Genomic DNA, 18178 nt, shown 5'->3' with positions numbered 1-18178 from the left:
GTCAGGGGGAAACAGTAAGGAGATATTTTAACTATTTACTAATAAACTAGTGTTTTCTGAGTCGGTGTCGCAAGGATGAAGTTGTCGATCCTGACTCGTCATCTCCTCATTAGACGCGCCTTTAGAGAGAAGTGCATCTTTACGGATTATGATCATAATGAAAGAGTTTTTGATTTGTTTTATTTCGTTAAGTAGTAATTTAAAGCTTTCTATCCACCTTTTTCTTGTCGTAAAAATGCTTCCGGTCTCATCTGCGTCCACTCCGTCCAGCTATTTTTAGCTGAACAAAACAGTTCGTTTTGCTGCTTGATATTGAAAGTTGGTGTGTCTTATCATATTATTTTAATGTATTATCTGAAAGTATGAACACACTGATTTGTAGTGCAAACAGTTTTACCGTTTACTGCATGTTGTTATTTTCCTCGTTATTTACCTATAGCGGCTAATGAACCGGAAGTCTCACCCATAGGCTTACTTCCGCGTTGAAGAAAAAGGTGGATAGATATATTTATCATGTCTGTGAGGCATGTATTCGCTGAGTTTCGGTTCATTTTTGTGAAGCGTGCCTGTTCAAGATGAGACGGCAGAAAGCGCATCATGTTTGTTTTCTTTATTTTATAAAAGCACAACGTTTTGTTGATATTGTGAGTGCACTCAAATAAAAGTAGACCCTTTACAGTTACAAATGATGTATTACTCTTACCTTTATGAGCAAAAATGACGGTGTATCCACTGAAAAAAAATGCAAGTGATCGCGCTGGCGTCTCTATGTCCTGCAAAGCATGCTTCAGCTTCTTCTACTCTCTGCGCAAACTATTGGATACAGAGCACATTTATCTAGGTTTAACTTTTAAACATTGTTATATGCTTGTACTGTTTTATATCTATAGATTTTATTTTAGTCGATTCGTGATGATTTGAGAAGGCTAAATTGATCAAACATATGCTCACTGTCTGCCGCTGGCCACTTGGGCGTTACTTTAAATGCGTAACGTTAATTAGGCTATGTGAGTACTACTCATGTCTGAAAATAATATATGAAAAACAAAATTATTTTACATAAAAACATTAGGCTATAGCTTATATTTATTTAGTACATTTTTAAATTAATGTAAAAACTAAAATGAATTGTAAAACTGAAAGTATTTTTTTTAATTGTGTTCAGCACGCATGCGGCCAGTCAAACGTGTGCCAAATAAATGTATTGGGCTGGTGTTTGGTTATTTTCTCAAGCAATCTCTGTAAAAATCATTATGAAATCACAATAAGGTTTTTTTTTTTTCGTTTTCACATTTGATTAAAATTTAATAACAATTTACACAAATTTGTCAAAAGCAGGCAATTTTTAATGTTGCAGTTGGTTACACCACCATTTTCATAGCAAACTGCATCAACATAATTTTCAGTCTGAGGCAGGATGCGATTAGGAGGCATTCACATAGGACACGTTCTTAGACATGTTTTAATAGTGTTTTTTGTTTTCTAAAATAAGTATTTTCAGTGAGTACTCGAGTACTGTTTATTGATCTGTTGAATATTCAGATAAAATTTATATTCAATGATCTGTAACCACAAACTGGGATTCCGAGTTCAGATTGCTTGATCTTCCAGTCTTTCCTTTCCTCACGCTTGTTTGTTGCATTGTATCTGAGGTCCCTAGTACTCCTCAGAGTCACCACTTCATTTCCTTCCCCTTCTTTTGGTCCCTAAGGCACTGTTACACAATTTACCCTCGGGCCATTGTGTAATTAAAAGTGTGTCTGACAGCTGGATAGTTGCGTGTGTACGTGTGTGTGTCTTGGTTGTGGTGTATCGCAGATGAGGCTCTGAGACTTTTGGCGGCTAAGGTGATGAGTGTATTTTGATTCACCACAGCAATTGTGCTTTCAGTCATTTGCTTAAAAGATGTCATTTAGGCCACAAAAACTAACTTAAGTGTAGTAATGCGGGAAGTAAAATCAGTAAACCCTAATTGGCATCCATCTCTGCAGCATTATTTCTCAGTTTCTCTTTCTCTTTGTTTTTGCATTTTTTTTGCATTTTTTTTTGGCTGCAGTGAAACCAAAGGGTTCCTCAGATAGTGAACTAAACAAACTAACATGATCTAAATATTCAGGTTTGTGGTCATATAATGATGCCAAGGTTGTCCTATATAGTGTCTGTAAGCAAAATCAAAGTCTTTTGATTTCTTTTTGCTCTGTTGACCACTTTGATCTCGGGTAAATTCAACTTCCTTTCATATACAGATTGAACAGGCAAAAAGCACTGTTTATGATTCATAGGGAGAGGCATGAGGCCTTTCTTTACGTTTTTGGGAATCGTAAGCTGCTGTGTAATGTGAACTGCAATTGACCAGGCGTAAGATCTGAAACAAGCTCCATTGCTTTGGCTATTTCAGCAGTGATTGACAAGGTTGGGACTAAATGAACCTGAGGCGTTCCCTCTGCCGGCTGAGCTTTGTTTATCCTGTAATGTTATCACAGCATGAGATGGTTTAATTAGGGAGCTTTATTTAGATAGCAAACATACGTTCATGTTGGCTTAGGCTACCATCACCTAGCACAGCGGACATCCGCAGCTTGTTGGTGATGTAACTGGCTGCAGAACGGGGGCCACAGCAGTGACTCTCCTGCATGGGGAACAATTTGCTAAAAACTGCAAAAAAAGACTGAGACATAGTGGATGTTGCTAAAACCAAGAAACTGATGTTTTTTTAGTATAATGTCTAAAAAAGATTCTATTCAGTTTCTGTTATAAGATTATGGAATTCCATTTTGAAGACAAAACATTATTAAAGGTAGACAGGCTTCAGATTACATTAAGAAATTGCTTAATAGTATAAGCAATGACATTTATGTTGGTTGGCCGAAAATGTATTTGTTCATCATCTTCTCAGATGATTATCTTTTTGAAACCATTACATGGATACCATCTCAAGTCAAATTATGTTAAAGCTTTTGCTCTTATGCTATCTGTGCAGAGTGCAATGAAATTACTTTATTTGTATTTCATCTCCATAGAAGTATTCTGCCAGGGTGGTCAATGGTTTCACCTTTTTTGTTGTATCATAAAAAAACATAAAACTGTTTCATAAACTATTTGATTATAGACCGTTGAATAGAAAGATGTCCCTATGTTTTCATAGAGGCATTTTATTAATTCAAATCCCAGATTGAATTAACTATAAAATATTATGTCTAAAATATAAACACAAATAAATAAAGCAGATTCATATTTTTCAGTTTCACCTTTGCATTTAAATCTTACCTGATATCATATTTTTTGCAACATGTAGAGTGATTCATCAGTCATGGGTCTGCTACAATGCAGTGTGTAGGCCTACTTACTTCTTGGAAGGATGACTTGTCATCTTTTTTCACTTCCTAAAGCAACGGTTTAGTGTGTGCAAAAACTATTTGCTACTCTAGAAATCAGTTTTGTAAAATATGACACCTATAGAGCATGCTCATTCTACAAATATCCAGTGTAGGGCTTCAGCTAAGTTAAATTAATCTTATTGATGATTATTTTGATTGACCAGATAAAAGAAATGTAAATTTGGCAAATTCATTGCCACAAACAAACCAACTCACAAAAACGGTCTAGTGAAGTGTGTTTGATTATTGTCTCAGCTTGCTGCATGCACAATGTGACACAAAAGCAGCAATGTAGTGTTTTGTCCTGCTACGCTGCTGCTTGTAGGAAAAAATAGCTTGTTGCTGGAAAAGCTGAACTGTTTTGAAAGCAGCTAAGCTATGCTACTGGAAATATAGTTAATAAAAATGTGCAAATAAAAGCTGTCATTGTGTGTGACCGCAGAATCCCAGCTGACCCCTTTCAACTGAGTCTGATTGACTGAGAGCATCCAGCATCGACTAATGAGACACACATATGCCCACACACTCGTATGCAAGCTTAGACAAAGGCAAAAACGCACGCACGCACACACACACTCGTGCTGTGCGTCTCTTTGTGTTCTTAATCGGCTACAGATGTGCGCTACAGAGATGTTGGTGTGACAGGTGTGGGCTGATCTGTGTGGCTTGCGTCAGAGACTCAGTGTTTAGAAGTGACAGCACTCTGCCAACAGTTCTTAGAAACAGGCAGTGTTAAGAGGAAGCTTGTTCGGTCAAGAAAAAGCGCATATTTAAAGTCTTCATTATTCAATTTCTGATTTACAATAAATTGTTTATTATTATTTTAGGCCAGTTGTACGAGAGAGACAGTTAGATGTTTGATCTGTATGAAAAATCCTTCATACATGCAAGTGTGTTCTACATAGGGAACTCCGGATTAGGTTACACCCATCACTAAAGATGATACGCACACACAAGCACTCAAGTCAGGATGTTGTGTAAGCAATTCAGGAATTGACTCTCTTTGAGGCATGTACGTAGACATCTTATAGCCCGGAGTTCACACAGGTTGTCGGAAAAGTGGGAAATATCCAAATGAAGGAATTTCACGTCAGAGCCAGGGGTCACAATGTACTTTTGACATTTTCATGATGGCCTAAAGCTCAATTCTTGAGTCATTAAATGATTTTCACAAAGCATCAGCAAAACAAATGACTCGGGAGAGAAGCTGGGGAAAGCAAAACAACATGTGCAAGTAGGAAAATGATGTGACGCAAGACTTGAAAATGGAGCCAAATTGGAAAATCGAAGAAAGCAGGATGCTCTTAAATTAAGCTTGCTTGTTTAAATGGTCTGTTTTCCTACACTAGATTCTCACTAAACTGATATGTGTACCTGAAGTGAGTATGCACATTTTTGTAGGTAAGTGCATTCCTCAACCAACAAGTTATTGAGACGCCATTGGTACATTGAAGTCACAGCACGGATAATTACAGTTTGATATTGATTCATCTATCGCATGGACTAGGCATCCCTTATTGTTTATTACAGCATCTGCCTCCATCTTTCATTAGTGGTGGACTAATTCAAACAGTTGCATCGTGACAGGTGCGTTAGGATAAGTACCGTTCTGCCTTCACAGCAGACAGAGATGTTTAGAGAGGTCCATGCTTCATCTGTGCTTAATTTAATTATGTGAGCGTCATTACTAATGGAGGAAAGGGCTTGAGTTTTTCATTCCTGTCGTCAGTTCGCATCCTGTATGCATTCAAGGAATCAAAGCAATTAAACTGTTTGTGTGTTTGCGTGCTAACATGACTTCCCTCACAGTCCTGGTCTGATATTACATGCACACAAACACACAGACACACTGCACCAGGTAGGGACTGTTGGTCTCACCTCTGGGTGACTTTACTGGCGAAAGCCCGTGTATTAGTAGTGTCATGGACTGTACAAGGCATTGAGTGCTTCTCAGCGCACTACAGCGATTTCCCACTATTATTAGCTTAGGAACAGCAAAGCCTCTTAGGCCTCTTTATTTAACCAGATAGCCAGTCTGATGTGGAACTGAACAGCGTCTGATATGAGCAGGCAGACGCTGGGACTCCTCTCCTCATACTGCATAAGATCATTCCTCATCATAGATTATTACTGACCCAGGTTCTGTGAGACCGTGCTGAGGGGGTTTGGAGCTGGATGAAATGTTTCTATGAACCTCAAGCAACTGTCACATCGTTCAAGTGGTAAATTTGAGTTGTTGTCGTAACTAAACTGCATGCCATATTAGTCACAATACTACACTTCCCTCATTTCCTTCCAGCAGATGGTTCTGGGTTGATCTGGGTCAGGTTTCCACTCACTGACGTTCCCAGCAGACATAAGGTAGCAAAAACTAATGGTGTGTGTGTGTGTGTGTGTGTGTGTGTGTACAAGGCAACAGACATCAAGTATGCAACATGTTTGTACTGCACACAACAGTACCATTCAAAAGTGTGGGGTTGGTAAGATTTTTTTTTTTTAAATAAATACTTTTATTCAGCAAGGATGCAAATAAATTACTGAAAAGGAACAGTAAAGATATTTATAATATTACAAAAGATTTCAATTTCCAAATAAATGTTGTTCTTTGAGCTTTCCATTCATCAGAGAATTTCAGCAGAGTAATGGCAGCTAAAAATTCAGCTTTGCCATCACAGGAATAAATAAAAAATGCAGTAAAATAGGAAACAGTTTTTTTAATGTAATATTTTACAGTATTATTGTTTTTACTGTATTTGGGATAAATGAAGCCTTGGTGAGCATAAGAGACTTCTTTCAAAAACAAACAAAAAATAAATCAGCACTTGGAACAGTAGTGTTGGTTTTTGTAAATAAGATTTTGGAACTAATTGAAATGTGCTTTGTGACTACTTTTGCTTATAAGGACAGTGAGACTGAGGACAAGAAAATATACAGAGCTGGACTGGAATTTGCACTGCTGTCACGGGCACCACGGTGTCAGAGCATTTGCACTTGCTGTGCTGCAGCTCTAACACTTCCATTTTATGAAGGATGATGCAGATGTCATGTTACTGTATATATCTTTATCATGTGAGGACTGACACAATACTTTCATCATAGTATTCATTAGCTCTGCTAGGGAGGCTGGGAGGTCTTTTGGGGGAACAATCTGTTCTTGGAGAGCTAGTTATAGTGCTCATTACTCATTTTCTGTTATTCTGCTCTCTCTTTCTCTCACACTATAATTTAAAAAAATATATTTCTCTTTCCACATCTTTATTCTCTGCCTTAAAGCTGCACAGTGCCATTTCTGTGGCACTATTAGCCATTTCACACATTTGGGTGTTTTTGCTTCCAGGATCAGCCATCGCAGGGTAAACTTGCTTCCAGTGAGAGCAATAGACTAACAAGAGCAAGGTCTGGAATAGGGTTGGTTATCGTTTTAATTTCAGCCATTCTGATTCTGAGTCTGCTTATTGATTTAGATTTTTAAGGAAAAAACTTGTTATAATATGGTGATGTGAATATAGGAAGGACAGAATTACTACAAATTTTGGTTGAAACAGGAACTGGTGAAAGCCAAATTGGTGCATTCAGTGACTGAATTTCTTACAACCAAAATTAATTTCTGTATATAAAGATAATAAAGAAGCTTTTGAAAAGTGTCTCAAGCATCTCTTTAGATGTCCAACCTGAACCTTAAACCAGCCTCAAAAGTATCAGCCTACTTTTCCACTGCTCCCAATGCTCAGCACCCTCCATCTCTCTCTTTCAGTCTTTTTTTCTCCTTTATTTTATCCACCCATCATTGTATTTATTCATGGCGCTATGCTAATGATCTGGCAGCCAGCATTTGGTGGATTAATCAAAGCCTCTTCTCCCTCATGAATGAAGTTCAGCATGAAATTGTGGGTAAAAAAAAACATAGGCTTTGCCTTTGCAGATTAACTCTAGGGATCAAAGATCTCACATTTTTTCTATGGAATGTTATTCTGAGTTAGTATACTGCTGCATCTTTGTAGTATATCGCAGCATTGTGTGTGTCAGATTGAGTAAACTCCCAGTGCCAAGGTTGTCCTATATAGTGTCTGTAAGCAAAATCAAAGTCTTTTGATTTCTTTTTGCTCTGTTGACCACTTTGATCTCGGGTAAATTCAACTTCCTTTCATATACAGATTGAACAGGCAAAAAGCACTGTTTATGATTCATAGGGAGAGGCATGAGGCCTTTCTTTACGTTTTTGGGAATCGTAAGCTGCTGTGTAATGTGAACTGCAATTGACCAGGCGTAAGATCTGAAACAAGCTCCATTGCTTTGGCTATTTCAGCAGTGATTGACAAGGTTGGGACTAAATGAACCTGAGGCGTTCCCTCTGCCGGCTGAGCTTTGTTTATCCTGTAATGTTATCACAGCATGAGATGGTTTAATTAGGGAGCTTTATTTAGATAGCAAACATACGTTCATGTTGGCTTAGGCTACCATCACCTAGCACAGCGGACATCCGCAGCTTGTTGGTGATGTAACTGGCTGCAGAACGGGGGCCACAGCAGTGACTCTCCTGCATGGGGAACAATTTGCTAAAAACTGCAAAAAAAGACTGAGACAGTGGATGTTGCTAAAACCAAGAAACTGATGTTTTTTTAGTATAATGTCTAAAAAAGATTTGACTTTTCGTTCTATTCAGTTTCTGTTATAAGATTATGGAATTCCATTTTGAAGACAAAACATTATTAAAGGTATACAGGCTTCAGATTACATTAAGAAATTGCTTAATAGTATAAGCAATGACATTTATGTTGGTTGGCCGAAAATGTATTTGTTCATCATCTTCTCAGATGATTATCTTTTTGAAACCATTACATGGATACCATCTCAAGTCAAATTATGTTAAAGCTTTTGCTCTTATGCTATCTGTGCAGAGTGCAATGAAATTACTTTATTTGTATTTCATCTCCATAGAAGTATTCTGCCAGGGTGGTCAATGGTTTCACCTTTTTTGTTGTATCATAAAAAAACATAAAACTGTTTCATAAACTATTTGATTATAGACCGTTGAATAGAAAGATGTCCCTATGTTTTCATAGAGGCATTTTATTAATTCAAATCCCAGATTGAATTAACTATAAAATATTATGTCTAAAATATAAACACAAATAAATAAAGCAGATTCATATTTTTCAGTTTCACCTTTGCATTTAAATCTTACCTGATATCATATTTTTTGCAACATGTAGAGTGATTCATCAGTCATGGGTCTGCTACAATGCAGTGTGTAGGCCTACTTACTTCTTGGAAGGATGACTTGTCATCTTTTTTCACTTCCTAAAGCAACGGTTTAGTGTGTGCAAAAACTATTTGCTACTCTAGAAATCAGTTTTGTAAAATATGACACCTATAGAGCATGCTCATTCTACAAATATCCAGTGTAGGGCTTCAGCTAAGTTAAATTAATCTTATTGATGATTATTTTGATTGACCAGATAAAAGAAATGTAAATTTGGCAAATTCATTGCCACAAACAAACCAACTCACAAAAACGGTCTAGTGAAGTGTGTTTGATTATTGTCTCAGCTTGCTGCATGCACAATGTGACACAAAAGCAGCAATGTAGTGTTTTGTCCTGCTACGCTGCTGCTTGTAGGAAAAAATAGCTTGTTGCTGGAAAAGCTGAACTGTTTTGAAAGCAGCTAAGCTATGCTACTGGAAATATAGTTAATAAAAATGTGCAAATAAAAGCTGTCATTGTGTGTGACCACAGAATCCCAGCTGACCCCTTTCAACTGAGTCTGATTGACTGAGAGCATCCAGCATCGACTAATGAGACACACATATGCCCACACACTCGTATGCAAGCTTAGACAAAGGCAAAAACGCACGCACGCACACACACACTCGTGCTGTGCGTCTCTTTGTGTTCTTAATCGGCTACAGTTGTGCGCTACAGAGATGTTGGTGCTACAGGTGTGGGCTGCTCTGTGCAGCTTGCGTCAGAGACTCAGTGTTTAGAAGTGACGGCACTCTGCCAACAGTTCTTAGAAACAGGCAGTGTTAAGAGGAAGCTTGTTCGGTCAAGAAAAAGCGCATATTTAAAGTCTTCATTATTCAATTTCTGATTTACAATAAATTGTTTATTATTATTTTAGGCCAGTTGTACGAGAGAGACAGTTAGATGTTTGATCTGTATGAAAAATCCTTCATACATGCAAGTGTGTTCTACATAGGGAACTCCGGATTAGGTTACACCCATCACTAAAGATGATACGCACACACAAGCACTCAAGTCAGGATGTTGTGTAAGCAATTCAGGAATTGACTCTCTTTGAGGCATGTACGTAGACATCTTATAGCCCGGAGTTCACACAGGTTGTCGGAAAAGTGGGAAATATCCAAATGAAGGAATTTCACGTCAGAGCCAGGGGTCACAATGTACTTTTGACATTTTCATGATGGCCTAAAGCTCAATTCTTGAGTCATTAAATGATTTTCACAAAGCATCAGCAAAACAAATGACTCGGGAGAGAAGCTGGGGAAAGCAAAACAACATGTGCAAGTAGGAAAATGATGTGACGCAAGACTTGAAAATGGAGCCAAATTGGAAAATCGAAGAAAGCAGGATGCTCTTAAATTAAGCTTGCTTGTTTAAATGGTCTGTTTTCCTACACTAGATTCTCACTAAACTGATATGTGTACCTGAAGTGAGTATGCACATTTTTGTAGGTAAGTGCATTCCTCAACCAACAAGTTATTGAGACGCCATTGGTACATTGAAGTCACAGCACGGATAATTACAGTTTGATATTGATTCATCTATCGCATGGACTAGGCATCCCTTATTGTTTATTACAGCATCTGCCTCCATCTTTCATTAGTGGTGGACTAATTCAAACAGTTGCATCGTGACAGGTGCGTTAGGATAAGTACCGTTCTGCCTTCACAGCAGACAGAGATGTTTAGAGAGGTCCATGCTTCATCTGTGCTTAATTTAATTATGTGAGCGTCATTACTAATGGAGGAAAGGGCTTGAGTTTTTCATTCCTGTCGTCAGTTCGCATCCTGTATGCATTCAAGGAATCAAAGCAATTAAACTGTTTGTGTGTTTGCGTGCTAACATGACTTCCCTCACAGTCCTGGTCTGATATTACATGCACACAAACACACAGACACACTGCACCAGGTAGGGACTGTTGGTCTCACCTCTGGGTGACTTTACTGGCGAAAGCCCGTGTATTAGTAGTGTCATGGACTGTACAAGGCATTGAGTGCTTCTCAGCGCACTACAGCGATTTCCCACTATTATTAGCTTAGGAACAGCAAAGCCTCTTAGGCCTCTTTATTTAACCAGATAGCCAGTCTGATGTGGAACTGAACAGCGTCTGATATGAGCAGGCAGACGCTGGGACTCCTCTCCTCATACTGCATAAGATCATTCCTCATCATAGATTATTACTGACCCAGGTTCTGTGAGACCGTGCTGAGGGGGTTTGGAGCTGGATGAAATGTTTCTATGAACCTCAAGCAACTGTCACATCGTTCAAGTGGTAAATTTGAGTTGTTGTCGTAACTAAACTGCATGCCATATTAGTCACAATACTACACTTCCCTCATTTCCTTCCAGCAGATGGTTCTGGGTTGATCTGGGTCAGGTTTCCACTCACTGACGTTCCCAGCAGACATAAGGTAGCAAAAACTAATGGTGTGTGTGTGTGTGTGTACAAGGCAACAGACATCAAGTATGCAACATGTTTGTACTGCACACAACAGTACCATTCAAAAGTGTGGGGTTGGTAAGATTTTTTTTTTTTTAATAAATACTTTTATTCAGCAAGGATGCAAATAAATTACTGAAAAGGAACAGTAAAGATATTTATAATATTACAAAAGATTTCAATTTCCAAATAAATGTTGTTCTTTGAGCTTTCCATTCATCAGAGAATTTCAGCAGAGTAATGGCAGCTAAAAATTCAGCTTTGCCATCACAGGAATAAATAAAAAATGCAGTAAAATAGGAAACAGTTTTTTTAATGTAATATTTTACAGTATTATTGTTTTTACTGTATTTGGGATAAATGAAGCCTTGGTGAGCATAAGAGACTTCTTTCAAAAACAAACAAAAAATAAATCAGCACTTGGAACAGTAGTGTTGGTTTTTGTAAATAAGATTTTGGAACTAATTGAAATGTGCTTTGTGACTACTTTTGCTTATAAGGACAGTGAGACTGAGGACAAGAAAATATACAGAGCTGGACTGGAATTTGCACTGCTGTCACGGGCACCACGGTGTCAGAGCATTTGCACTTGCTGTGCTGCAGCTCTAACACTTCCATTTTATGAAGGATGATGCAGATGTCATGTTACTGTATATATCTTTATCATGTGAGGACTGACACAATACTTTCATCATAGTATTCATTAGCTCTGCTAGGGAGGCTGGGAGGTCTTTTGGGGGAACAATCTGTTCTTGGAGAGCTAGTTATAGTGCTCATTACTCATTTTCTGTTATTCTGCTCTCTCTTTCTCTCACACTATAATTTAAAAAAATATATTTCTCTTTCCACATCTTTATTCTCTGCCTTAAAGCTGCACAGTGCCATTTCTGTGGCACTATTAGCCATTTCACACATTTGGGTGTTTTTGCTTCCAGGATCAGCCATCGCAGGGTAAACTTGCTTCCAGTGAGAGCAATAGACTAACAAGAGCAAGGTCTGGAATAGGGTTGGTTATCGTTTTAATTTCAGCCATTCTGATTCTGAGTCTGCTTATTGATTTAGATTTTTAAGGAAAAAACTTGTTATAATATGGTGATGTGAATATAGGAAGGACAGAATTACTACAAATTTTGGTTGAAACAGGAACTGGTGAAAGCCAAATTGGTGCATTCAGTGACTGAATTTCTTACAACCAAAATTAATTTCTGTATATAAAGATAATAAAGAAGCTTTTGAAAAGTGTCTCAAGCATCTCTTTAGATGTCCAACCTGAACCTTAAACCAGCCTCAAAAGTATCAGCCTACTTTTCCACTGCTCCCAATGCTCAGCACCCTCCATCTCTCTCTTTCAGTCTTTTTTTCTCCTTTATTTTATCCACCCATCATTGTATTTATTCATGGCGCTATGCTAATGATCTGGCAGCCAGCATTTGGTGGATTAATCAAAGCCTCTTCTCCCTCATGAATGAAGTTCAGCATGAAATTGTGGGTAAAAAAAAACATAGGCTTTGCCTTTGCAGATTAACTCTAGGGATCAAAGATCTCACATTTTTTCTATGGAATGTTATTCTGAGTTAGTATACTGCTGCATCTTTGTAGTATATCGCAGCATTGTGTGTGTCAGATTGAGTAAACTCCCAGTGATCTATTTCCCTTGGGGTCAGAGTTCACAGTTGGATTGACATGTTGAGTCTTGTGTGACACCTAGGTTTGTCCCCCTTCCTGTCTGTCAGGCTCTGTCGTCACAAATAGGCATGTCTTATGACAGGGAGTGTGTGGAGCATCTATAAATAAGTCAATCAGATGGAGGGGGATAGAGAGGGGTAAAAATAGAGAGACGAGAATTGGGGTAGAGAAACATAAATGAGAGCATTTTGAAAGAAAAAAAAGAACACTGGGTAAGTCAGTCAAAGGAGGATAAGTGAGAGAAAGGCCATGACTCCATTTGCATTAATTTATTTAGCTGATGCTTTTATCCAAAGCAGCATACCAGTGGGGAATCAAGATGGTATTCAACGAGACTTGATTGCGTTGCATTGTGAAATCGCAACGCTGATTTTATTTTTGACTCTGTGGGGCTGTATGCAGCTTGTAGAAACACATCTCTCTGGCTGCTCACTGCTGTCTGGCCCTGTCAGGCTCCCTCTGCCCAGTCACTGGAAGCTCATCAATAACCGTTAATAGACCACAGGCACAATATGCTCTGTGGGTGTGTGTCTGTACAGTATTAGTGCATAATAGCCATCTGTGTATGTGCGAGCTGGCGTTATTAATAGGGTCGGTCTCTATGTGGTGACAGGCTAAAGCATGCGCCTATATGCGAATTTGTTTCCCGTGTGTTTTTTGTGCACGTCCTGAGATAGACGACATGTGCACGGGTTATTCCTCTCTGGATTTGAGCCCATCTGTCGCCCCACCCGAAATTCTCCCCATTGACTAACCCACTGGCTCTCTGTCTCATTATATCTGCTTTTAAATGGATCTGACTCTATGGATCTTGCTCTCTCACTCTCACTCTCTCTCTGTGCTTCTCACCCCTACCATCCCCGTGCGCGGATACTGAGATATCAGTAGTGTTGTGTTTGTGCTATAATGCTCTTATTGTTAACCTGTTGCTAGTGTTGTAGCGTCTGTAGATTCCCCAGTGGTTTGTTTGCAGCTAGCCCGAGTCTTTCATTTTCAAGGCTATCAGAACAGCAGTCCAAAAAAGGAGAGAGAGAGGAGAGAAAATAGCCTGTTCTCTTTCATCCCTCTTATCAGCAGACAGAGACCTTGAAGTGCCTCAATAGACCGTAATTATTTATGTGTTAGTTATACGAGCAATTACACTGTGACCTTTGGTAAATGTTATACAGTTTCTATAAGTGACTTATTTTATGCACCTACCTGTATGTGTTTTTTGCTAACCGTAGTTCTGGTTTTTAAAACTCTATCCCTAGAACTGTAGAATGCTGTGGTGAAGTGATTAATACAATTACTGCAAAATATTGATTTAATGAAAGAATAAAACTATCAATTAAAAATACTTCTCTGCAGTGCAGGCGTTTGGGATATCTCCATCAATGCACAGCCACTGAAGAAAGGTGCCAAAAAATCACCGCCTTAACAATGATAGAAACAACATTTAAAATGTTATCCTGGTTCTAAATCAGTATATCACACACACCTTATGTAAATATGCAGTTTTTTACACTTTTTAATATTTTCTATTTTGCGTTGATCTTTTATCATATCTGTTATGTATCTATGTTTTATTTGTAAGCAACAATTACTTGAGTATATGGCATATTAAAGGCCTGTTCACACCAACACAAAATGCTCTGCACAGAAATTTGGGATAAATTTGCGATTTTATTCATACCTAAGTGAAAAAAATATATAGGTAGACTAAAAGACAATGCATATTCACTCCCTGACAGTAGGTGGCTCATATGGAAAAGCAGAAATATAGCTGTCCACAAGGGTATCAGTGCGCAGCTTTCGATTTCTGACACCCACTTGCTAGTCAGACAGTATTCACATGTTTTCCAACAGCCGTTCAGATTTTTGAACGGTTTGTCTCAGCAATACCAAATACAAGAGTTGTTAACAGTCATTAATACACATTCTTTTAACAGATGGTCCACAGTCCACCTTTGTCATTCTGGGTAAGCGCATTGTCGGTAGAATGTTTTTTTAAGGCACAGTATTTCTCTTCTGCATCATTCATGGAAATCTATTCCCTCAATATTTCAGAACTCCACTGGCTACACTGTACAAATGCTTATTTTGTCCCTTATTCTTCTGTCTGTTTCATCCTCTCCATGTTTTGTCTTGTTTTTTTTTTTTTAGATCTAGAAACAGATGAAAACACATCATTTTACGTCCTCAATGTGGGACAACCTCCTTCAGTGGTGAACCAATCATACGGTCTCCAGCGGCATGGAGGCCCAGCCCAACTCATTGCCACCTCCCCATCCCTGCAGGCCCACCACAAGGCCTATGAGCCCAGCTACGAGCCCCAGGACTCTAAATACACGCACACAGGGGTGGGCGGAGGAGGCCATGGCCCACCTAAGGCTTTTGAATGTCCCAGCATCCAGATCACCTCAATCTCCCCGAGCTGCCAGCAGGAGATGGAGGCCAGCGAGGATGAGATGAGAGCGAAGGGTCCGGATAGAGACTACCACAACAGACCTCTGTCTCGAGACCACCTGTACCTGCCTCTAGATCACTCGTATCGAGATTCATCCCTGAGCCCGAGTCCATGTAGCAGCCTTTCCTCTCGTAGCTGGTTCTCCGACGCATCGTCCTGCGAATCCATCTCACACGTGTACGATGACGTGGATTCAGAGCTAAATGAAGCAGCGGCACGTTTCACCCTGGGCTCGCCGCTGACCTCGCCTGGCTGCTCTCCACAGACTGGACCACATGAGGAAGTGTGGCAACAGCAGCATCACCATCATCACCCGGCCTTCATTCACTCCCTTTCTCATTCGCATGGCCATTCTCTCTCACCCCGCCAGTCGCCTTGCCACTCGCCCCGTACCAGCATCACAGATGAGAACTGGCTGAACCCTCGCTCACCCTCACGGCCCTCTTCACGTCCGACATCACCCTGCGGGAAGAGACGCCACTCCAGCGCTGATATATGCTACCTGGGCTCTTTATCACCCCATCACTCCCCGACTGCCACGCCCGGCCCCTCGCCCAGGGGGAGCGTGACTGAAGACACCTGGATAGGAAGCCCATCTATGGGTGTATCCCCTTTCCAGTGTTGTCCCTCTGAGGCTGACATCCCCTCCAAGACGAGAAAGACCTCCCAGGACTGTACAGCAGCAATCCAGTCAGGAAAGGGTGACCTGGGCATGGATGACTCTGGGAATGTGTCTCCTTTGCTTGACTCACCTGCTGAGGACGGCATGCACGGATTAAAGAAGGATGGATCTGGAGAGCAGTTTCTTTCTGTCCCATCTCACTTCACATGGAACAAACCCAAACCAGGACACACACCTATTTTCAGGTAAACTCCCTCTGCTGTGAAGTGACATCAGAGTAACCATTATTGAGTTCATGTGAGTATAGCTCTACAATGCTTCTTTCTTGCAAGTGTTCATGTGTAGAGACAATAACTCAGAGTGAATTGACTACTAAATTGTCTGCGGTCTTCTAAGGTAGCATCCAAACTGACAGAGAACCTCATTTTACTGATTTGGCTGCAACTGTTTTTGTCTCTCACATGCAGCACACAAATAGCACTTCTTAAAGCACAAGAGACTCAACTTATAAATTATCTTAGTTTTATTGCCAATAAGCAATAATGCAGTGGGAGATGTTAAAATCCTATATTTTTGTCCAAATAATTAAAACACTAAAAACTAAAATCAACAAGTGAATTTAAAGGGTTAGTTCACCCAAAAATGAAAATTAGGCCATAAATTACTCACTCTCAAGGCATCCTAGATGTATATGGCTTTCTTCTTTCAGACGAATCCAGTCTGAGTTTTATTATAAAATTGTCTTTGATCTTTCAAGCTGTTTAATGCCACTCAGCGGGACTAGTAATAATCAATTTAATCTAGCTTGCGCTTACTGAAGCAGTTCCGGGCAGATGACGTAGGACGTCGGCATTGCACATGCGCTGCTCAGAATTGACGAACGCGGAAGCTAAAGTAAGGAAACTTTGCTTCCTTTGCTCCTGTTAACAAACGTTGGTTTTCACGAGACTCACCGGCGCATGCACAACGCTGACCTCATACGTCATCCGCCCGGAGCTGTTTCCGTGTACAACTGTTGGCGCAAGCTAAATTAAAGTGATTATTACGTTTTGAATATGGATATTTTTCTTACAAAAAACGCATCGATTCGCTACAGGAGGCCTTTGTTCACCCCCCCAGAGCCGTGTGAGACTTTTTTTTTAATGGATGGGCGCTTTTTATTTAACTTCTTTTGGACTGAAGCACTGCAACACCCGCTGAGTGGCATTAAACAGTGTGAAAGATCAAAATTATAACTCTTGACTGGATTCGTCTGAAAGAAGAAAGTCATATACACCTAGGATACATTGAGGGTGAGTAATTTATGGCCTAATTTTCATTTTTGGGTGAACTAACCCTTTAAGCATCACAACATTATACTGTACAGTCTGAAATATGGATAGACATTTTGAGGTTTGCTAATGAATTGTTATTAAATACAAATTATTTTAAAATATTAACTATGTGAGGGATTAGGAAGGAAAACTAAATGCAAAAATATGGAAAAGGAGTATGCACAACAATAATAAACAATATCGATTTGTGCCAATAAATGTATAAATTTAACTACTTAGTTAGATTTCTGTATTTAATCACGATTAATCACACCTAACATTAAATTTTGGATAGATTTTCACATTGAATCTCTTGAATTAATGTGGAAACAATATAAAGAAAGTATATATAGAAACAATATAAAGAAATATCTTCAGGAAGTAAAAATGCAGATAATTATTATTTTTTTAACAACAATTATTTTTAACACAAACAGCAAATATTAATCTCAAAAAAATCGTTATTTAATCTATTACTAATTAAAATAGTACCAATATATCACGCATCCTTGCGTTCAGATAATTATTAAGCATGTTGCTAAGCTAACAATGCAATACTATAATCACAAATAATACCTAGGAGGACACATAAAATAGTTTACTATGGAAATAGAGCTACATATTTCTGAAATAAAAATATGTCTATAGTCTGTTATTTATCCATTTAGGAATTTTATTATTATTATAATGTTTTTCTATATATATACTTAACTCAATGCAAAGTATTCTGAGGTTGTCTTAAATGATGGCTCCCCAAAAAATGAAAATTCTTTTTATTTATTTATTCATTTATTTACCATCCCATTATTACTTTCATTCAACTGTGGAACACAAAAGAAGATATTTTGAAGAATATTGAAACCATTTTGATGACTGGCATTATCTTTGATTGCATGGTCATAATAATATTTTTCAAGACTTCATTCACAGAAGAATGTCAGTTGAAAATAAGGGTGAGAATGACATATGGATGAGTAAATCATGACAGAATTTTCACTGTTGTGGGAACTATCCCTTTAAACGTGAAGAATATATGTGAATCATTA

General features: G+C 38.8%; 1 protein-coding gene across 2 annotated transcripts in view; it reads left to right on the top strand.

Moving 5' to 3' along the window:
- nfatc3a (nuclear factor of activated T cells 3a) overlaps nt 1–18178 on the top strand; it is a 77653-nt gene that overhangs the window by 10842 nt on the left and 48633 nt on the right. For both annotated transcript variants that reach the window (XM_016248346.1, XM_016248347.1), the window contains exon 2: nt 14894–16064. In XM_016248346.1, the coding sequence (XP_016103832.1) occupies nt 14894–16064 (1171 nt within the window). The remainder of the gene's footprint in view (nt 1–14893; nt 16065–18178) is intronic.

This window comes from Sinocyclocheilus grahami, unplaced genomic scaffold (assembly GCF_001515645.1).
Source record: "Sinocyclocheilus grahami isolate Dianchi unplaced genomic scaffold, SAMN03320097.WGS_v1.1 scaffold876.1, whole genome shotgun sequence".
Lineage (NCBI taxonomy): Eukaryota > Metazoa > Chordata > Actinopteri > Cypriniformes > Cyprinidae > Sinocyclocheilus > Sinocyclocheilus grahami.
This window is presented reverse-complemented; position numbering and strand designations above follow the sequence as displayed.